Source organism: Sylvia atricapilla, chromosome 4 (assembly GCF_009819655.1).
Source record: "Sylvia atricapilla isolate bSylAtr1 chromosome 4, bSylAtr1.pri, whole genome shotgun sequence".
NCBI lineage: Eukaryota > Metazoa > Chordata > Aves > Passeriformes > Sylviidae > Sylvia > Sylvia atricapilla.
Window position 1 is genome coordinate 31,053,719 of NC_089143.1, and position 20,382 is coordinate 31,074,100.

The 20,382-nt window shown below is 42.3% G+C and overlaps 1 protein-coding gene across 1 annotated transcript in view; it reads right to left on the reverse strand.

Annotated features, from left to right (window-relative positions):
• Positions 1-383: 383 nt before the first annotated feature.
• DDRGK1 (DDRGK domain containing 1) overlaps positions 384-20,382 on the reverse strand; it is a 33,492-nt gene continuing 13,493 nt past the window's right edge. The window contains 8 exon segments of the mRNA XM_066317462.1: positions 384-1,827; positions 3,271-3,319; positions 3,993-4,049; positions 7,179-7,217; positions 9,211-9,333; positions 16,472-16,573; positions 18,139-18,215; positions 18,218-18,244. Of these exon segments, the coding sequence (XP_066173559.1) occupies positions 1,655-1,827; positions 3,271-3,319; positions 3,993-4,049; positions 7,179-7,217; positions 9,211-9,333; positions 16,472-16,573; positions 18,139-18,215; positions 18,218-18,244 (647 nt within the window). The 3' untranslated portion in view covers positions 384-1,654.

Here is a 20,382-nt window from a genome sequence, read left to right on the forward strand (position 1 = left end):
CAAGGCAGAGCAGAGCTTGTTCCACGGGAGTTTTCAGCAGAGTTGGAAGGCCACTAATGTATTTTATTACCTACATGATTTTCTCCTGGCTCATGTAAATCCCCAGCCTCACAATTCACATGCAGCAAAGCACCCCAAAATAAGAGAAAAATGAGTTTTCCTGAGTGCTGAGAGGATGCAGCTGGGTGAAAAGAATGGAAATGGTGGGAGAGGGTGAGGAGAGCAGAGCAGCTGCTGGCAGAGCTCACAGTTATGTCTTATCCCAACTGTGTCCCTGCCCATTTCTAACACAAACCTCTGCAATTCTTTCAATATTGTTCATTTTACCACAGGAGTAATTTAAGACAGGACAAAAAAAAAAAAAAAAAAAAGGCAAAGCCAAATATTTTTTAAAAATTTAATATGAAATCTCTAAGTAAGAGACTTTACAAGCCTCAAGGGTTAAATAACCTCTTTGCTGGCTGCGGTTGTACAGCACTCAGGATGTGCTGATCTTTCACACCAACACGTGGTGCTGGTAGAACTTCACTCTCCTGCACTCTCACATCCAGCAGCAGTGGAGAGATTAAAAGGAAATGTTTCCTTCCATTGTCTTATTGCTGTCTCATCCCACTGATAAGGTGGCTTTTATTCTGTTCAAGTTATCTGTAAGCTTGGCAGAGACAAAACCTCTTGTCCTCTCCAATTACTGTTTATCCACATAAATTCTGCTGATTTCAGAAAGAAGAATGAATGAATTATTTAAAAAATAAATATTCTTATGCAGGAAATACACTGACCCGTACAACTAATACATTAATAATCATTGGAACATTAATTGCATGACTCAGAGTGTCTGAAGTTTTTATTTAAAAAAACCCAAACCTGCAGAACAGAGGCCACGGGGTGGGGGGGTCTGAGGCCTTCAGACACTCTGAGCTGGCTCTGACTTCAAAGGATGAATCACCAGGATCTGCTTGGTATCAGCAAAACTGGTCTGCACAAGAAATGAGCCCAGTAAGCCCGTCCCTGGAGGGGTTTCTGTCTCTTGGCTATAGGGAAATTATGTGCCTTTTCTGCAAGCAAACTTTTTATATGACATAAACCAAGGAAAACATATTTATACAGCAAAGGTTTCCTGAAATAGCCCCTGGAATTTTTAACAGAGCAACCATTCTTTCCAGAGTTGCAGGATATATTTCAGCAAGAACAAAGACACATGTAGAATATTTTCTTTTTACTCTTTCCTTCCAATGTGAGTACAGCAGCCAAAACCTACAGACTTATGGCTGTGTCCATCACAAAGTTAAACAGCTCCATGGTGCAGAGCAAGCCAGAAGAATTCTGAATGCAATCAACCCCAAATCTGTTTGACAGAGACATCAGAATCTGCAAACAATAAAAAGTTTGTTTATAGCAAGATGAGACTGGCTGCCAAGGGATAAATTACTGATCCTCCTGGGCTACAGGTGCATCAGTGTTTGAGTTCCTGGCCAGTCTCTTAAACAATTTAACACCAGTTCTAACAGAAGGAAAAGCAAAACTTCTGAGTTTGGAGCTGATGCTTCAAAAGAGCATCCTACCTTCAGGCACCACGAGTGGACCAGGGAGGTTCTCGTTTGCTTTTAATTATGTGGTTTATTCATTAAGAGGTTAAACCCCTGCAGTGCTGTTCTCAGGCCAGGGTTGGAGCCACAGCTCTGCTGTCAGGCTGGAGGTTGATGAGGGAGTTGCTGGCCTGGGCCAGCTCAGCGATGGAGACTCGGCCTCGCTGCTTGATGTACTGGGCCACAGCTGCCATCTCCTCTGCAGTGATGTAGATGAACTTTCCCCTGTCATCAATCACACCTGCAGGGCAAACACAGGACCCTGCAGTCAGCACTGAGGCTCCCCTCACTTCCAACAGCACTCACTACTCTGGGAAGGGATGTTTCAGCTGCCAGACAGGTTTTTCTCCTGTGCCAGCAGCCCAGGGCTCTGGGAGTGCTAGTTTTGCTCAAAGGAACATGTTCTGTGCACTGGGAACAGCTGCCTGGGTGCTCCGCAGCAGCTGCTGCAGGTACCTCGTTTTCATGGAATCACAGAATATCCTGAGTTGAAAGGGGCTTACCAGGATCATTGAACCAGCTCCTGGCCCTGCACAGACACTCCAACAATCCCACCCTGTCCCTGCGGGTGTTGTCCAAACTCTCCTGGAGCTCTGGCAGGTTTGGGGCTGTGCCCATTCCCTCGGGAGCCTGGGCAGTGCCCAGCACCCTCTCGGGGAAAAACCTTTCCCTTAGAACCAACATTAATCCCCCTGACACAGCTCCAGCCCTTCCCTGGGTCCTGTCCCAGAGAGCAGAGATCAGAGCTGCCCCTGAGGAGGAAGATGCACAACTTGATGAATCTCTACTCAGCCTCTTCTCCAGGCTGACCAAACCAAGTGGCCTCAGCTGCTCCTTACATGAATTCCTCTCCAGACCCTTCCTTCCCCATCCTGCTTTTTTGGTGCTCATGTTCTCAGCTCAAGCAGAGCAGGAGGCTCCAGGAGGGCACTGAGAGCCCTTGTGGGGCCCAGCTCAGCCTTTCCAGCTTCCCCTCTGAAAGGGAATGCAGCTCAGTCTCCGTATTTCTGTTGCTCCAACCAGACTGAGAAGAGAACTCTGTTTTTATGTAATTACACCATGGCAGAGCCTCCCTGGCTTTGAGCACAGCCAGCGAAGACAGCACAAATCCTTATCCCTGGATCTTTTGGGGCATTTGAAAGGGTTTCCACGTGTACTTGCTGAGACAGTTGTTCTCCAGCCATGAGCACAAGATCGGGTCAGTAAATGTTTGTGCTGGCACCTTCCCTTTGGAAAGAACAAGACTGCCCAGCACTAAACCAGCCTTGCTCATGCTCAGTCTCTGCTGCCATTTCAATTTGGACTGGCTGGGAACAGGGCTGGGAACAAGCACTTCACTGACTCCAGCATCCTGCAGTGCTCTGGGATGTTTGCCTCTCCCACATGCCATACTCCAGTCCTAGCTTTAACCACCAGCCTCGGACACCACCCCAAATCATCCCAGTGATCCTCTCAAATTCAGATTTCAGAAGGCCCCATTTGCAGCTGGCTGCTCAGCAACTCCAAAAGGCCTTCAGAAGATGGGTAAATAAATAAAATACAAATATCTAGCTACAGAGTCCTACTAGATCCTTAAAACAGGAATGACACTGGAATGACACTGGAATTCTCTCTCTGCCACATTTTCTGCACCACCACCTCTTCACCAGCTTCAGAAAGATCCCCTTTGTGCTTTGGCTGTCACCTGTCAGGGTGCCATCTGCCATCAGGTCCTGGATTCTGTTAATTGCATCCTGTGCAGAAGAGAAAATGGAATAACAGACTGATCAAAAGGGAAGCAAAAAACATTTCACATGTTCAAATAAACTATGGAGGTTTATACTGAAACCCCGCAGGGTTAAAGAATTCAGTACTCCCACACAGAGAGATGCAATCAACCCTTTGGTCTTAGAGGAATGATTCCTTTTGGCATTTTGGAATGTTCAAATTAAATTCCCTGTCTCTTAAAGGCAACTTTTATTGTCATTACTTGGCTGTTTCAAGGAGCAGGGGGTTATAGGAATCTTCCCATGGAAAGGCTGTGCAGTGCCATGAAGATCCATGAAGCACACTAAGGTCCTTTTCCAAAGGAGAACTCATCAAAAATTCCATGTTTTTTGTATCTTTTCCTGCTCCTTTTAGAAGCAAACCTCTCCTACCAACCCAAAGCAACAGCTTGTTGAATTTATGGCTGGGTTTACTCTACAGTTACTCCAAGCATGCAGTTCTACTGCACCTTAAGTGCTGGTTTCTACAGTTCCACCTCTCTCTTTTTCTTGTTGTTATATGACTGCAGAAGGAAATGATGATTTAGATTTTAACCAGATAAATTCCTTTAAGGAACCCACTGCACATGGAACTCTAGTTTGAGAGGGAGGCAGGGGCCCAGTAAAGATGAGTATTTCCATCCCTAAAGTCAGTGCTTACCTGTGTCCTTAAACCCAGATGTGAAGCCAAGTCCTCCAGCTGGATAACCTTTGTTTTCTGTGGAAACAAACAAAAGTTAAGCTGATGAATGAGAAAGTTGGGAGATTTTTTTTTTTCTCCATTCAAATAAAAAATGCATTAACCAGACCAAACAGAACCTGTGCCTGTAAGTAACTTTTCCTAGTAAGCACTTTCCTCTGATGAAAACCCCTCAAGTTACCTAAAGCAGTGAGCTCTGTGGAAAGATTGAGTGCTCTGACCCACTTAGGGCAAGACTCAAACACATCTGCCAGCATTGATCCTGGACTTCTCCTTACACTAGGATGAGCACAAGGACCAGCCATGACTCTGTTCCTCCACCTCCTGAGTTTCTTAGCTGCTGCCTTTAATTTCCAGTGTGTTTTATCAAGATCCCTTTCTTCTTTGAGGGATGTTTCAAAGCACCTTTTAAAAAAGATCACTGGTGTGTATCAGCACTTACATAAAACCCAGGCAAGACTGGCAGCATTAAGTGCTTTAGTGTGTTTTACTGATGTCATGTGTATTAGTGCCATAATAATCTTCCTAAGCAAGCCAACACCTTATTAAAATTGTCAGTGTTGGAACTGCAAATTGTCATATTGCTTTTGACAGATCCTTCCTGCAGCTTTTCTCAGTCAGGGCACAGCCACCACTGCTCACATCTGGTTTTGTGCTTCCCTGTAGCTCCAGAGAAAACACCTGCAGTGCTTGTCTGGAGCTACTTGGTTCCTGCTCTCTTCTCTGCCAAAGTTTTAGGAATCATCTGTTCAGCTGCAAAAGGATGCACTGTTTGTAAGGAGCTCGGAAAAGACAAAACTGTTGGAAAGCTCAGTTAATATTCAGGACTACATTCCTAAAATCCATGTATGTACAGCCACAGGAGCTGCATATCCATTAACAAATTGAATACTTCAAACAATAATGTCCTTTGTTTCTGGTCTTGAGAGCATACTGGGAGGCCACTGAAGAAATAAAGAGAGGCTGAAATAGATTAATCTCTTTCATTAATAAAATCAGACCAAAAAGCCACAAACAGATTTAGTAGTTGTGAAGTTCGATGCAGCCAAGCTAGAGAACTGAATACCATGGACTGAACACATGGAACTGGAACCAGTCCATGGAATTCAGTTCTCAGAGCTGGGAACTGCCAACATTCGTCACATCTTCTTTTAAAGGGATTGGGGGGGGGGGGGGAGGGTTGGTGCAAAGCCACATGAACAAGAAAAACAGGACTTAAACCTTTGCTTAAAGATATTCCCCCTCAATGACCAAGTTTAGTGGAAACTTTCCAAGACAGATCTTGCTGGAGATGAGAGCCTGAGGGGGTGGGGTGGGATTAGGATGCACCCCCCCACACTCTGGAATACAACACACCATGAGGTCCCAAGGGAATAAAACACTTCTCCACATGCATCATGTTCTAGAGACAGGCTTAAGTTTCCTTCAGCAACAAAAACACATCCACATTTTCCTGAATTAATTTCATTTTAGGGGTGGTGCTGCTGCTGTCCCCAGCAAGGGATGAAACAGAGCAAGAGGCAGCATTTTGCTTCCAACACCCTTAAGAATAAAAGTGTGGGGTGAGCTATCTCTAGTCAGTGATACCAGAGTAAGAAATTATTCAACAGAGGAACTAAATTCAATTTAATTTTTTTAAAAAATGCCAATTACTCTTAATTTATACATTTTTTCAGACAGCTAGGAGCAGCTCAGCACTGCTTCCTGTCAATGGTTTCTGTGAGCAGAACAGAAGATGAGGGCAATACATAATCTATACATTAAGCACACTTTCAAGATTAAAGAAAAATACTTAAAACTTGTGAAAGAAAGCAATGCCCCAGTTCTGCAGCTCAGCTCTGCAGAGGAAATCAGGTGTCAAATATTCAGACTTCGGTTTCCAGCCCAAGTTTAATTTCTCTGACGTCAAGATGAAGTGACTGATACAAAATTTAGTGCTGAAACACCGAACTGGGAGTTTGTGACTAATCTGGTCCATCCACCACAACCCCTGGGGCAATGGGTAAGGTCTGCCCTGGCTGTGTCATCCCTTGGAAACCTCCTAGTGTTTGTGGAAGATCCCTAGGGACACTGGAATCTCCTTTTTTTACCTACAGAGGTAAAAGAGAGGCAGAGAGCAGCCCAGAAGAGCTTTGGAGGGCTTTGCACTGAGCTCTTGTCCAGAACTGCCTGGAAATTACTCCACAGGACTCTCTAAGGAGTTATCCATGAGGCAAATCTCGAAGTCCAGGAGATAAATCTGCTCTAAATCCAGGGTTTTGCTGGGATAATGGACCGGTGCAGAACCGGCCCAAAGGGTGAGATTTTGGAATACAAAATGATTAGCAGCTCACTAAGCATCCAAGTGATTTGCTTGCTAGAGAAGCCTTTCACACACTTCACCCATCCTGAGAATTCAGATTCCAGTAAAGGAAGAAAAGGATTCATTAGGAAAAAAAAGATTTGCATGACAGTGTTGGAGTGAGAGGAGAAAAATGCCTCTGACCTTTGATACAGCAATAGTGGAGAGCATTTGCCTTCATAGGTCAAAGGCACAAACCCTCATGAACACAGCTCAGGTTTTAAATGCCCAGCCACACAATGGGATTAAAGGGAGACTGACACACCCTGGTTAAAACAAGGGAGCTGCTTCTTAAAGTGCCCTGCTGAACATTGGGACAACAATGGAAGCTGCATGGATAGAAAAAAGTGAAGGAATCACAAGAAAAATCAGGATTGAGCCTTCCAGTGCCACCGTTGGAGGCCCAAAAATACTCTCCTGGTACAGCAACTCTCTTTCCTGCTGAACTCACACAGAGAGACTGTTTTTAAATCAGTGGCTGACGTTCACAAACAAAAAAGCCTGAATGTTGCAAATCCCAATCCACAGCAAACATTGCTTCCATAAACTCTGAGGCAGATCTACCAGGCCTGTCTTATACCACAGGGCAAGAGCCACATCCTGCCCCAAAAGCCAGGACCCAGCTGGAATGAAATTATTTTAGCAACTGTGGATGTGCTTGTGCTGGTTCAGTAAATAACACTTATTGAAAGTATCACTTTTGTTACTTGTTGAATATTTAAATAAATGAAAGAGGAAGTAAAGATGTCCCTCTTTGACAAAAGGTATCTCACACCATCTAAGGAGAAAAACCCAGGGCACCTTACCTTAACATATTCCAGGAATTCCATAAGAAAGCTGCGAGACTGGAGACAGCAAGGAAAACAGTTGTTATTTTAAATTCATCAGCATTAAATGCATGAAAAACTTGTGGAGTAGAAATACTATAAAATAGTTTAGATTCCATAATTCCTAAGTTTTAACTACACACATCAAGATATTGAACTGAGGGAAAAAAAATCTAGATTTAATCTTCACGAGGGATTTCTGACAGGTATTTTCTGAGACAGAATGTGGCTCAGGTACAATTCAAGTACCTGAAAGATTATCATAGATTTTTTCCTTCTTCCCATCATAAATACCCTGAAATAACCACATCTGGCTGAATTTAAGCATCATTAAGTCCCACACCAAGGACATTCTGTGCAGAGGAAAACCCAGAGTGACTCAGGACCTGCAGATGGCCAAGTGCAGCACAGCTGCACAGAACCCGTGGAGGCTCAAGCATTTCAAGGCACTTAATGCACCTGAAATCCAGTGCATTAAGGTAAGCAGCTCCATTTCAGAGGCAATACAAACAGTGTGCATTGAAGTTCAAAGGAGATCAGGTTACTCTGCAAACCTGGAAATCAATCAGCCGTAATTAACTGATGAGCTCTGGAGTCAGGAGCTTGATTTTCAGCCCCAACAACAACAACAAGGCAGAGTCAGCTTTTCTAAAAGGATACTGAAATGCTTCAGTACTTCAGCCACCACGAGGCCAGGGTGACAACTTAATTTCTTTCTTATTTCTGCTGTCTCCTGCTATTATTTCTGAATATGACTTTTTAATCGCCTGCAATTCAAGTTCTAACTCCCCACCTCTAACAAAGTTATCTCAGGCTGAGATCCAGGCATCATCAACTGCCTGTTCCTCTTTTAGGTGAGGAACACCCTTCTCTGCTCTGACATGGAGGGAGATTAATTTCTCTTGACAGGCTGTAGGAACATTGACAATCAACACATCGCAGCTTTAAAGGGTGTTTGAAATGGAACATGTCAATATTTAGGGATAATCTCATCTCCTAACAGGACAGGTACAGGTTTTTGAAGGAGCTGTCAAGAAAGGTGTGCATTTTGCTGTTCACTGCATCTTAAGAGAGTTCCCCATCACCAGACAGAACTTTCCTAATCCTGGTCTGATTAATTTTTCTTGATGGGAAGGGGTCCATAGTGAGAACCTGTAATGAGTCAATGGTGCTTTACACTGGGCACAATCTGCTGTGCTCAAAGCCACTCTTGGTCACACTAAAGCAAATCCATTTAATTCCAGAGTCGCTTCAGCAGAGGAGCAAATGCACACATGGCTCTGAAATAAATCCTTCCCAAGAAATGCACTGGACAGCTCAAATTGGCAGCTACAACCCAAGAGCAATTCCAGGATGTGATAGCAAATAAATTGTGTCTAACAGGTTTTCACCAGACAGAACAAGAACTCTGCCTCTCACAACAGCAAAACTTTTTCAGGTTTGCTGTGATTTTATATCAAGTATCACTTTTCAACCACCATCCCCAGCAGCTCTGCAGGCAGCCACAGAAGCAGCAGTGTGGGTCTGTCCTGAGGATTCTCTTATCAGAAGGCTTTTGAGGCAAGAGCTTGGTTTTTAATTTGATTTCACAGCAGCACTCTCAGTGTAGAAAATAAAGCCAAACCCAAGTAATTGCCCCCAAGGTCTGTGGGCACTTTCAAGCTCCAAATTCAGCTTTACTGGCTCAGTCTCTGTGGGTAAGGCAGAGTTGCTGACAGTGAGAAATTATCTAAATTCCAGAATGAGTTTTATTTCAGTTCTTAGACACAGGGAGGACAGAACTCATTTCCAGCAAGTTCTTTTAGAACTCCAAAATGACCCGTAGGAGTCTGGTATGAAGAACAGCAGCATTCCCCAAGAAATATTCCAGGGTTAACCTGTGCCACAGACACAATTTAGCTTTCACAAACACAAACCTTTGGCTGACTTCTACTTTCAAGTTCATTTTATACCAGACAGAATGCAGCAAGCCTAACAAGGGAAGGGGAACTGCAGAACCAGTCTCACGTACCTGTTCCTCTGTCATTGATTCTTCAACCCCTTCCTCTTCAACCACGAAACTCTCCTTCAGCTTCAGGTACTCTTCATATTCTCTCTTCTCCTCTTCTTCCTTTGCCTTCCTTTTTTCCTCTTCCTGGACAGAAAAGATGACAAGTGGTCAGTTTGCTTTTTCCCAAGTCAGGTTTTAAGTGAAGCAGCATCTTCTTTCTTTGCACATAAGAAGCTTTTAAGGTGAACCTAAGTCGTCCCTTGATGGCACAATCAGTTTCTGAGGCAGAGACCATCTCACACCCAGTGCTGGCTTCCACACCAGGGCTGGCTCCTGCCAGAGCTGACAGAGGGCAGAAAACCACTCTTAAATAGCAACCTGCCTGCCCCATTTGCATGAATCTGCTGCTTCTGACAGGAAGTCCCTGCCCCTCCCTGCACTTTGATGCAACGTCCACAGTTTTGGTTACTGGCCCCAGTTCTGCTCTGCCACTACAGGACACTGGGAGTGCTCAAAAGGAACAGTGGAGTTACACCGATGGAGAGAAAAAGCCAGCCTGTCAAAGTTTCAAGGAAAATCAAGTTTTCAAGGGAAATCCCTTTCTTATGAAAATTTTCTTCCAGCAAAATGTGCCTACATGGAATATAAATTATTATATTAAGTATTTTAGGCACAGGAGGCAAGGCATGATTGTATTAACAAAAGGGGTTTTTTTTACATGTTGTTTGTTAAACAAAAGCTTCAGGCTTTGAGTTATCTGCAATAAAAAAACTTCATGGCCTACCCTGAAATAAATATTAAAGTCTTAAAGCACACAATAAAGCTGACCCAGAAAACTCCAAGCCCAGCATCAGGTGATACCTAGTTATGTGGAATTCACATCCTCACAAATCAAAATGGTGATTGAAGGTTTGGGAATGTGACAGATTACTAAGAAAAATGTTTCAAATAAGAACAGGTTTTTACTGGGAGCTCCTAAATTTGCAGCTTGCCATTATTTTAATTTAAAATCGGTTTTGTTCTTCTCTGAGAGAAGGCTGGACTAACTTTGAAGGTTGGACTTGATGATCTCAGAGGCCTTTTCCAATCCAAAAGATTCCCTGGCTCACACAGAAGGAAAGTGTTTCCCTACAGGGCAGTTTCTTCCACAGAAGAATTTATGCTTGTGCAGCACCTGGTACAAAGAGCTTCCAAAAGGCTCTGGCCTCTGGCTCCATCAGATTCCAGAGGCTGATTAAAACAAACAGAGGAGTCCTTCACATTTCAGTGACAATCCCAGGGCATTCCTCTAGCATTAGCAGAAGAATCGATCTTTTAAAGAACACTGGTATTGATTTCTAAATCTTTGACATTAATATGGTAATTGCTTCCTTAAATAGCTGGAATGTAAATATTTGTTCAATTAAAACAGGGAGAGACAGGAATAGGTCATTCAGTACATAGAAAATATATCCATATTAAAAAAGATGTCCTTTGATAAAAAACAAAGACTATTTGGTCCCGATTTTGTTTCATCAAATTCCCAGAAAGTCAGGAGAAAGAATCCTGCCAACATCCAAGAATGAGAAAAACAGGACTGAAAGGATCTTAGTGTATCTGCAAAGCCAAATCCATTTTTTAAACTGCTATCACATGAAAAATCTGCAGATCTGAGGAAGCTCTTGAGACAAAACAAGATCATTTTTAGGTCATTCATCACCACAACAATTAATCCAACAGCAGATTTTTTTCCCTTATATGCACTCCAGATGCCAAGAACAACATAACCATATTTCATTTGGAAGCAACAGCCATTTTTCTTTTCTTGTAAGTGCATTAAATTTAATCTTGATCGTGGAAAGAGAAGAATAATGTTCTTCCTCTGGTCTATTAGAGAGGTTGTAAGTCAGCAAGATTTGAAAAGAGGGGAGAAAAAAAACCCCAATCACAAAGCCTCAAAATTGCTTCTGGTAAATAATTTCTAGATGGTTCTGCAAAAAAAGGAAAGATCAGAAGACAGTGTCCCATTTGTAACCGAGAGCAACAATAACTAGAACACATTTTCCTGCTTCTGGAAGGTCTAACAAATGAGCAAAGCTCCTTCTTGTGGTCCTTCCTTACCTGAAAAACAGCACCTTGCATTTTTTGGAAGTATCCCAGCATGTTCCTAACAGCACTTCCATTCCCAACACATGCAGAAAAGCAGCCCTGCTGTGAGACTGGCAAAGCACTCAGCTACCAGCCCCTCTTTTGCCAACAGGAGTTTGTTTTCCAGATGCTGAATTTTGATCAGCAGAGCACTTCCAGGTGCTCTGAGCCACTGCTTTGGTAGCTAAAGTGTGTCAGCCCTCAAAGCTTCCTGCTGGTTGAAAGCTTCCTTTCTCCTTAAACACTAAGTATTTCCAGCTGCTTTTTTTATCTAAAAATTAAAAATTCATGCAGAGCCTCACATGCTTTACAACCTAAATTCACCTATGATTCAACCTGTAGGAAAAAAGAAGATTTATCCAAACTAAAATCTATCTGCAGCTTGGTTCAGAGCAAGAGGAGAGATGACTTTGCACAACTGCCCAGGGAGAAACAACGTGGAGGCTGAGCAGGGGAACCCTGGCATGGTCAGGATGTCTGGGAATATTTATTCCCAGCTTTTTTTGTTCAACCATCTCTCTAACCCTCTTCTCTCATATGCTCATGGAGCAGCTGTGTGGGAGCTGCAGGGTCATATTGAGGCAGCAGCATTCCCACAAAACTTGGTGTTGTCCATACAAATAACCCAGGCATGGAAACACCCACAGCCCCTTGAGGTCTCCTCACAAACTGAGCCCAGGATTTGGTGCCAGTCCCACAGAAGGCACTAGGCTCAAAGTCACCTTTCAAACCCCTCACCTTTGGCACACTTTGGGCTCAAACCCACCTTTCAAACCCCTTACCTTTGGCACACTTTGGGCTCAAACCCACCTTTCAAACCCCTTACCTTTGGCGCTCAGGTTCCTTCTGAGCTCATGGCTCAGAGAACAGAGTGGCTGGGCCAGCCCCCAGCCATGGGTGGGGTGCTGGGGAAATCCCAGCAGATGGAAATTTGGTAACTGCAGATGCTCATCTTCAGCTGTGTGCCTTTTTTTTTTTTTTTTTTTTTTTTAGCAGGTTTGCCTTTCTCCTTACCCATCTAAATGCTACCCAGGCTGAGGGCTTGAACAGTGTAAAGACTTCTTTTTGATTAGTTTATTCCACTGCATGTGAAGAATAAACTATCCCACTCTGACCACATTTTTGTCAAACAAACAAATAAATAAATGAGTCACTCAAACCTTTGTCTTCTGTTCTTTTTCTCATTCATTCCCCCTGCTCACCAAGGACCTGGATGTGCTGTGAGGCTCCTTTCAGATCATCACCCTCTGTCTGCCTCTTACCGTGGTGCCAAGGATTATTTCCAAACATATTCTCTGTGCCCACTGCACAAGAGCCCAACTTTTTACCAGGTGAAACCCACAACACTCCCCAAACTCTCTTAGGCTTCCATCTGGAAGCACACCTCGATTTTTGGGATCACAAATTGCTCAGGAGTTCTGGGATGCTGCTTGGATGGAGAAAAATCTCACTGGTAGTAAGGAAGGCGGAGCAAACACTGGACACTCTTCAGTGACCCCATGCTCCCTGTCATTCCTTTATTTGTGGCTGCTTCCCTAATTTTTAGGATGAGGAACAGCATCCTGAATCTTTAGAGGGTCATGGACCAAAGAAACCCTTTTTGTACAGTATCCATTTTTTGTACTGTTAGGTTCTGCAGGAAGCCAAAAGGGACTTTGCAGAGAATAATTCTGCAAAGAGCAGAACATTCACAGAGCAGATGGATCTGTAGGATTCCTCCTCCCTCACTGCTTAGACAGAATAAGTGTCCTTATCCCCTCAAAATCAGAGGAGAATGAGGTTTTTAGCAAGGTTTTCAACTTGTACTCCCTTAGGAGAAATTAATTTTGAGGGAAGTATACACACTTGAAAACTGATGCTTAAACTGAAATTATGGAGTAGTTCTCCATCAGCCTCCAGAAATGCACTGTTTATGTAGGAAAAATTGATATAAATATCAAAGATAATGAAGAGCTCTGCTGAGACACACACAAATCTTGATGTTCACATAGGAAAACAAATAAAACTTAGTGCCTCTTGTTACATTATCGAAGAGTCAAAACTTTAGGGTCAAACCATCCAGAGGATCCTTGTGATCCCTTTCTCCAGCTTTCTCCAGCTCTGAAGATCCAGACCATTTTCATTTAGGCATTTAAATGCAAATTTACCAAAATCTCTGTGCATAGGCAAAGGAAAAAGAACTTTTTTTTTAATGTGAGCAATCTGCCAGGTTTTGTCTGAAGACTCTGTTTTGCAACATCAGAGGAAGTTCACTCTCATTGATAAGGTGTTGGCTGGTAAACCAGCTCACCACCAAAAAACTCCAAGAGTGAAAGGGAAATCCCCAGGGTAAAGCAGAGCTGAAGCAAATGGCAATTAGAAAGGAGCTTCCTCAGGCCTGTAGCCAATCAGCTCAGCAGAACACTGGAAAGGAAACCTGAATTTAAAAATACATGATCTGGTTTGCAACACTCAAGCCAAGGGGCAACCACATTTTATTTATAAGTGCATACAAATCTATTGAAATAGGAGCAGAGGGTATTTTTCTCAAGACTAGGCAAGACCGTAGCCCCCATAACTCCCTCAAGGTACAGTTCCCACCTATCAGCACAATGTCAGTAGCACTTCTTGGGAAAGAGACTGTTAAAAAAGGTTCAAGTGGAATTTAGCTACCAAAGCTTGTCTGGGGACTTGGCCCTGTCAGTGAACCTGCAGAAATATTCTGATGTACTGGGAAAAGAAGGGGAAAGTGAGGTATCTGACAACTGCAACATTGCTCAGGGAAACTTCAGTGATAAACTGAATTTTCTGTGTCTTGTGGGATTATATAAACTACAGCAGTGTCAGTGACCAAAATGCCTCTAAAAAAACAGCTCCCCCCTGTTTTTTTATCTCCTGACTATCAGTCACTCCTTGAGAAAGCGTTGAGAATTTTGCCTTTCCACCTCCTTTATTTAGATGAGGGAATGGAATCATCACAAGTGCAGTCCACAAGGCCTTACTGGTGACAAGACATTACTTGTGGCAATGAAGGATTCCTCCTCTAGAGGAAAATAAATGATATTTTATCCTGTGTATCCCATAAACCCAATGATCCTCAGTGTGCCTTTTCCATCACACCTTCAGTCTGTAACAAGATTGGGAAGATGAGATGTTCTGAGCCTAAGGACAGGCTCTCATCAATTGTTCTCTTTCTTGTTACAAAATCCATGAAGACAGATATAAAATGACTAGAAAACAGCTGAGCATGGACATTAAATATTATCAGACACATTTACTTTGATCCATGCTCCAAATGCTCAGCACTTACTAGGTTATCAACTTAGACACAAGCAAAAAAATTACATATTGAAAGCACTTTCCTCTGAGAGGCAGAACAATGTTCCTCATGTAGCCTGGCAGGTGGGCTTGCTATCCTGATAAATACTGGGAAAACAAATAATTAAACCAAACTAAAATAGCTTAAAATTACAGAATTTAAGTAGGTAGGTACTGGCTAAAGTGACCAAGCTGGATTCAGGCATTTGAGCAATTTTCCAAGTTCAAGGAAGTACTCTGTGGATTGTTGTGCACAAAATGTAAAAACAAACAAACACATAAAACCAGAGCTTTAGTTTGCATTGCTCTTTTTCCCTGAACCTTGTGAAATAGAAGTGCTGTAGTGCAGTCTTTCCTAGGAATACTGCAAATTACATCAGAAACAACTAAGACTTCCCTCATTCAACCAAAAAAAAAATTACACAGCCCTCAACTGAACAGAAACAAAACTAAAAGAAGGTAAACAAATATTTCTGTGTGAAAAGACATCTGGCTGAAATTTCACTTCTGTTCTCTACTTAACTTTTCAACTGTGCCTGAGTTAATCCAGCTAAATTGCTAAAGCCCAGATCAAATCCCAGGAGAAAAACTCAATCCTGTGCTAAAGCTTCTTCAGAGCAGAGTGGCCCAGCTCAGGTGGAATTTGCTTAAAAATTCACCTGCTGTGCTGTGCTGGCTGCCACCCTGCAAAGGACTGGAAATTCCTGTGTCATTTAATGTCAGGGTCCAGCCAGTGTGACAATTCCCCCAAAGCACTGGAGTAATTTCAACTTGTTATTCAGGGTTTCAAGAACATGAAATTCTCAGAACTTCAAGAAAATATTGAAGAAATAAATTTGTACATCTCTCTTGGAAGGAAAGCTGAGGAATTATTGGTCCTCTGGAAGTTTGGTCAAGCTGCTTTACAAAATTTCAGACTTTTCTACATATCCTGATGTTGTACTGCTGACATTCTTCCCCTTCAATTTCTGAAATTTAAGACTTCTACTGATGGAAAGGAACTGAGAGTTCAGAAGGAAAAATATCTGTGGGGAATAACCCCAGAGATAAATGGACATTCACATAAAGATCTCATGCATACAATCTATATGTGTAATGTATGCATTATTTTTCTAAATTGCTTTATCCTGCCTTCATGCCCTCGACAGAAGGAAAATTTTATTTTCCTTTTAAAAATACCAGTAACACACCCCACTTACACAACCTGCCCAGACACAAAATTAAAAAAAAAAAATAAAAATCCACAGTGACAGTGAGAGGCGGGGGCTGCAATTTTTTCATCTCAGAACTCTGCAGAACACCTCTGTCCTTTCCTCCAGAAGAAAAGCCACCACACAACTAGAGGCAACACCAGAGCATGAAGTTCTCAGCCAGCAGCACTGGTGGCCTGAGTACAAAAAGCAGCTCTGAAGGCAAGTTTTCCTCCCTCACTAATGAAAAATATTCCACAAAAGCATTTCAACTGAGCAGTACCTGCTTTTCTGGGTCACTCCTGCTAACATATGCACAGCTCAGGAATCTTTAATTGGGAAGCACATGCAAATACATAAAATTAGAATGAAATCATACAATTTCACATAACACTTGCAAAATCAGTTGCTGCTGCTGCTGCCTTTCACTTTCTGCCCTGCTGGTTCCAGCTGGCAGCTCAAAGGGAACAGGGGAAGTTGTGAATTTACATCCTTAGGAGACATTCAGAGCTGGGCTGGTCAAAGTCCTGAGCTCCAAATCCTGGATGTGGACAGAGCTGGACAGACCCTGTGGTCCCTGCAGGGCCCTGCTCACACAACTTCCCCAGAAGCAACCCCAAAAGCAAGGCTGGCTCAGTATTTCCAGAGATAAATACAATTATTCCCACCTGTCGTTCCTCCTCCAGACGAATTCTCTCCTCTTCTTTCCGCCTTTCCTCCTCTCTTTTTGACTCGAGCTTCCTCCGTTCTTCTCTCTCTGCTTCTTCAGCCTAAAATAAACATGATGCAAGCCAAGCCTTACTCTTTTTTTTCAATTCTACATTTTAAAATTGCCTATTATGATGCCATAAGGGGGTTTCTTACCACCTTTCAGATGCCTGCTCAGAAAGAAACATCAAAAAGAATAATAATAAAAAGCCATTATCATTTCACTTCCCTTCAGCACACTCAATGTTGTGGTAAATTTAGAAATTACCCTCCTCTCTTGTCTTATCTATAGCTCAGTAACAGTTTAAGTTTTGAATGTGCTTATGAGCTTATTACAACAGTGATGTCAAGTTGTGTCATGGAATTCCATTTCTCCTTCCTTGAAGTTTAGTTAGAATGGACCTCAAGGAATAAAACAAAAAGGATTTGGAACATAAACTGTAAAAATAAATGTATTCAAATGTATCATTAACCTGGGCAGAATCTCTTACAGAAAAGCTACAATGGTCTCTTGAAATAATTTTATTTTTGTTGTTAAGTCAAAGAGGTTGTTGCAAAATGAGGGAAAAATAAAAGGTTGCTTAGTGTATTTTTTTCCAGGCTCTTTAGGATACTTAGATTTGAAAATATAAAAAGAGGACAAGCAGAAAATATTTCAGGGGAAGATTAGCTTTGAGTGTTTCAGAGAAAAAAGCCCCATTCAAGGAATTTATCTGTCTACTTGGGAAAATAAAAATCAGCATGTTTTAAAATGAAACAGAAGACTCCTTGCTCCATCAACTGATACTTATCCAACTTCATTCAACTTTGCTCATATTTTCCACCAAAAAAAACCAAAACCCAAAAACAACAACAACAACAAAACCACAAAACAAAACAAGGAAAATTAATTACAATGCGTATGGAAAGTAGCAAAATTATTAAAACACTGAGTGAGAAAAGGTTCATAAGGGAAGTTTCTATATAAGCAATAATTAAGTTTATTACCAACTGTTCCATCTACTACACTGGATTTAAACCTCAGGTGACACTAAAATTCCTAATTTGGGATTTCACAAGCTTTAAAAATGTTCATACAGAACAACAGAGAATCTTAAAAAAAAATTTAAAAATCCCAAACATATATAACAATTCCAAGGAAAATGCATAAACTTCTGCCTTCAGAAGGTTGAAAAAGCTTCCCTGGAATTAACATCAAATGCTTTTCATCTTCCCCAGCCTGTAAAACAATATATATGGCTGAACACAGATAAAACCAAACCAAGTTTTTTACACTCTGAGAGCACCTGAACAACTGCTCCCAACTGCCCAGGGTGTTACAACAACACCATGGGGGGTGGGGTGGACTTTTAAGGGGAGACAGTGCTGATATTGAGCTGGAAGGCAGTGGAAACATCCAAGAAAGAGCATTCAAAAGTTTAACTCCTCTCCTCCCACGAGTCTGAGTGGAAAGAAATGAGACACTGTTTTCCATGGCCCTCTTGGGCTAACAAAAGCTGAATTTACATTTTTTAAGATAAAACAACCATTTAGTGATGACATTGCCTTTGCTTTTCTGGGCTGTGTCATCCCCAGTTCTCTGCTGAGCTGTTCAGGCTCTGCTCAATACGTGGCAGGAAATACTCACCTCTCTCTGTGCTTTCCTGGCTTGCTTCTCTTCTAATTTCCTCTGCTTCTTTGCTCCAATTTTCCCAGACACCTGAATTCTGGCACCTCCTCAGCATCCTCTTCCTCTGCAACATTGCATAAATGACAAATTTTAAATCATCTGTCATAAGTTCCCTGGAGAAACTTCACTACTGCCTAGGAAAGCAGCAGCAGATGAAAAGAAGACACACACACACTTCAGACAAGACCTTTTAGATGGAAAAAGGAAAAAAAAAAATCACATGACACTGCCAAAGCCACAGAGCAGAAGTAACAAGGCAAACACACACTCAAGTGAAGGCAGAAGTAAAAATTTCCTTGATCCTTTGAACGAAGGCTTTTCATGAATATTTCTTACTTTCCACAATTAAAAGAGAGACTTTCTCTGATACATAAATTGTGCTAATGGTTTGCATTATTGATCTGCTCAACACTGGCCTGCAGAGACTTTCTTCCCAGTTACCCTCAGGCTTTGCACAACAGACATCCACTGAAAAAGTGGGATTCAGAGGCACCCCACTCTTCCACTGGTTTGAGCCTGACAGAAATAACCTTTGAGAGATGAGGGGAAAAATCCTTGAAATGCAAATCTTGGGTCTGCCTGCAAGAAAATGACGTGTAGATATTTGCCTGTTGCATGACAAATGGTTGTTTACAGAGGTAATTTCTGCAGCGGTGAAATATGAAAGAGTTTTACGCTCAAAGGGTGTGCAAATGAGATTTCTGCTCACTCAGGAGGAAGAAGAGCTTTCAAAGGCAGCCACTTCCTCCCTGCCCAAAGCTCAGGAACATTTGGCCACTTTATTTGCTGGTCTAAAGCAGTCCTTGATCCCACCAAAGTCCTGGGGACTAACCTCAACACTCCCAGAGAAATCCTCAACTCACTGCACAAACACCACACAACACATTCACAGTCATGGCAGGCTCAAAATGAAAGCTCCTCACAGATGGATCCCCTTTCTGGGTAAAATAATTGGTGCGTTGAGCATCCCCAATGCTGTTCTACTCGATGCTGACTTCAAATCCAAACTGGAAGAGATTTCGTAGGGTCGGTGCCAGAATGGTTTCTGCAGGGAGCTCTCTCCAGAGCACCTGGTCTCCTTTTTTGGGAACCCAAAAAGCTGCTATGAAAGGAGCATATGGATGAATGACACTCTCCCTTTTTTTTTTTTTTTTTTTAATTAAAAATTAGCTTGGAAACACTTTTGTTTTACTAATTCCAAGACACAGAACAGGACTATAGTTAAACCAAGACATCACAAGAAATAAGTGTATCTGAGAGCTGTGTAGGTGGCTCTCAAAAAACAGCTGTTTTCAGGAGATGGAATTAATATGAGCCAGGTTGCTGAGCTGGGCTTCAGAGAATTACTGGAGTTTGATTATTGAGATGATCAAAAGGGTTCTCCCTTCCTGCACCACACAGAGCAAGGAGGGATACTAAGCCATGACACAGTCGCTTCTGTAAGTTTATTGATGCTTAAAATAGCTTTATTTATATTTTAAATACAGCATCGAAAGGAGTTCCAAACACACTGAATGAGCACACCCAGCATTAGCATTTATTACTCCAAAATTAAGAGCTCAGTTCTGGTATTATTGTTTAGAAAATTATTTCTTGCAAACACCACAAGTATGAAACCATCTATGACACTATTCCACCTGAGGGCTTCTCAGATTTCATCTATATTAAGATTACCTGAACCAGACCTGAGGCAGAAATCTAAGGAAAGCTTGTTTTCAAGCCTTTTTTTCCCAGTCCTGGATCAAACACCCCTTTTGTTGCTCAGGAGCATTTCTTTCCTCCTGTTTGAAGCATCTGCTGGGAACCCTTAAGCACCACTTCCTCCAGTGTGTGGAGTTACATTCAGCAAAAGCCAGAGATGGGGATGTAGACACAGCACATGATTCAGCAGAGCTGAAGAGGTCACCAGGGCACCAAACCTGGTTGCAATTAATATTGGTACTAAATCAGCCTGAACGTGCTGACAGCAACATAAACACATGGTCAAAGCATTTGCTGAATCAATTTGTTGTTAGAGCAAAACAGCTCCACCAAAAGCAGCAAGGGTGCTGCACACAGCCAGCAATTCTTCATTTCATTTTAATGAAGGGCTGATTGTTTCAGCAGCTTTTAACCATCACTTTTCACACACTTGTGGCTGTGACAACACTGGGAGACTCCATGGAGGGTGACTCCATAGGAACTTGGACTCCATCTGTCCCT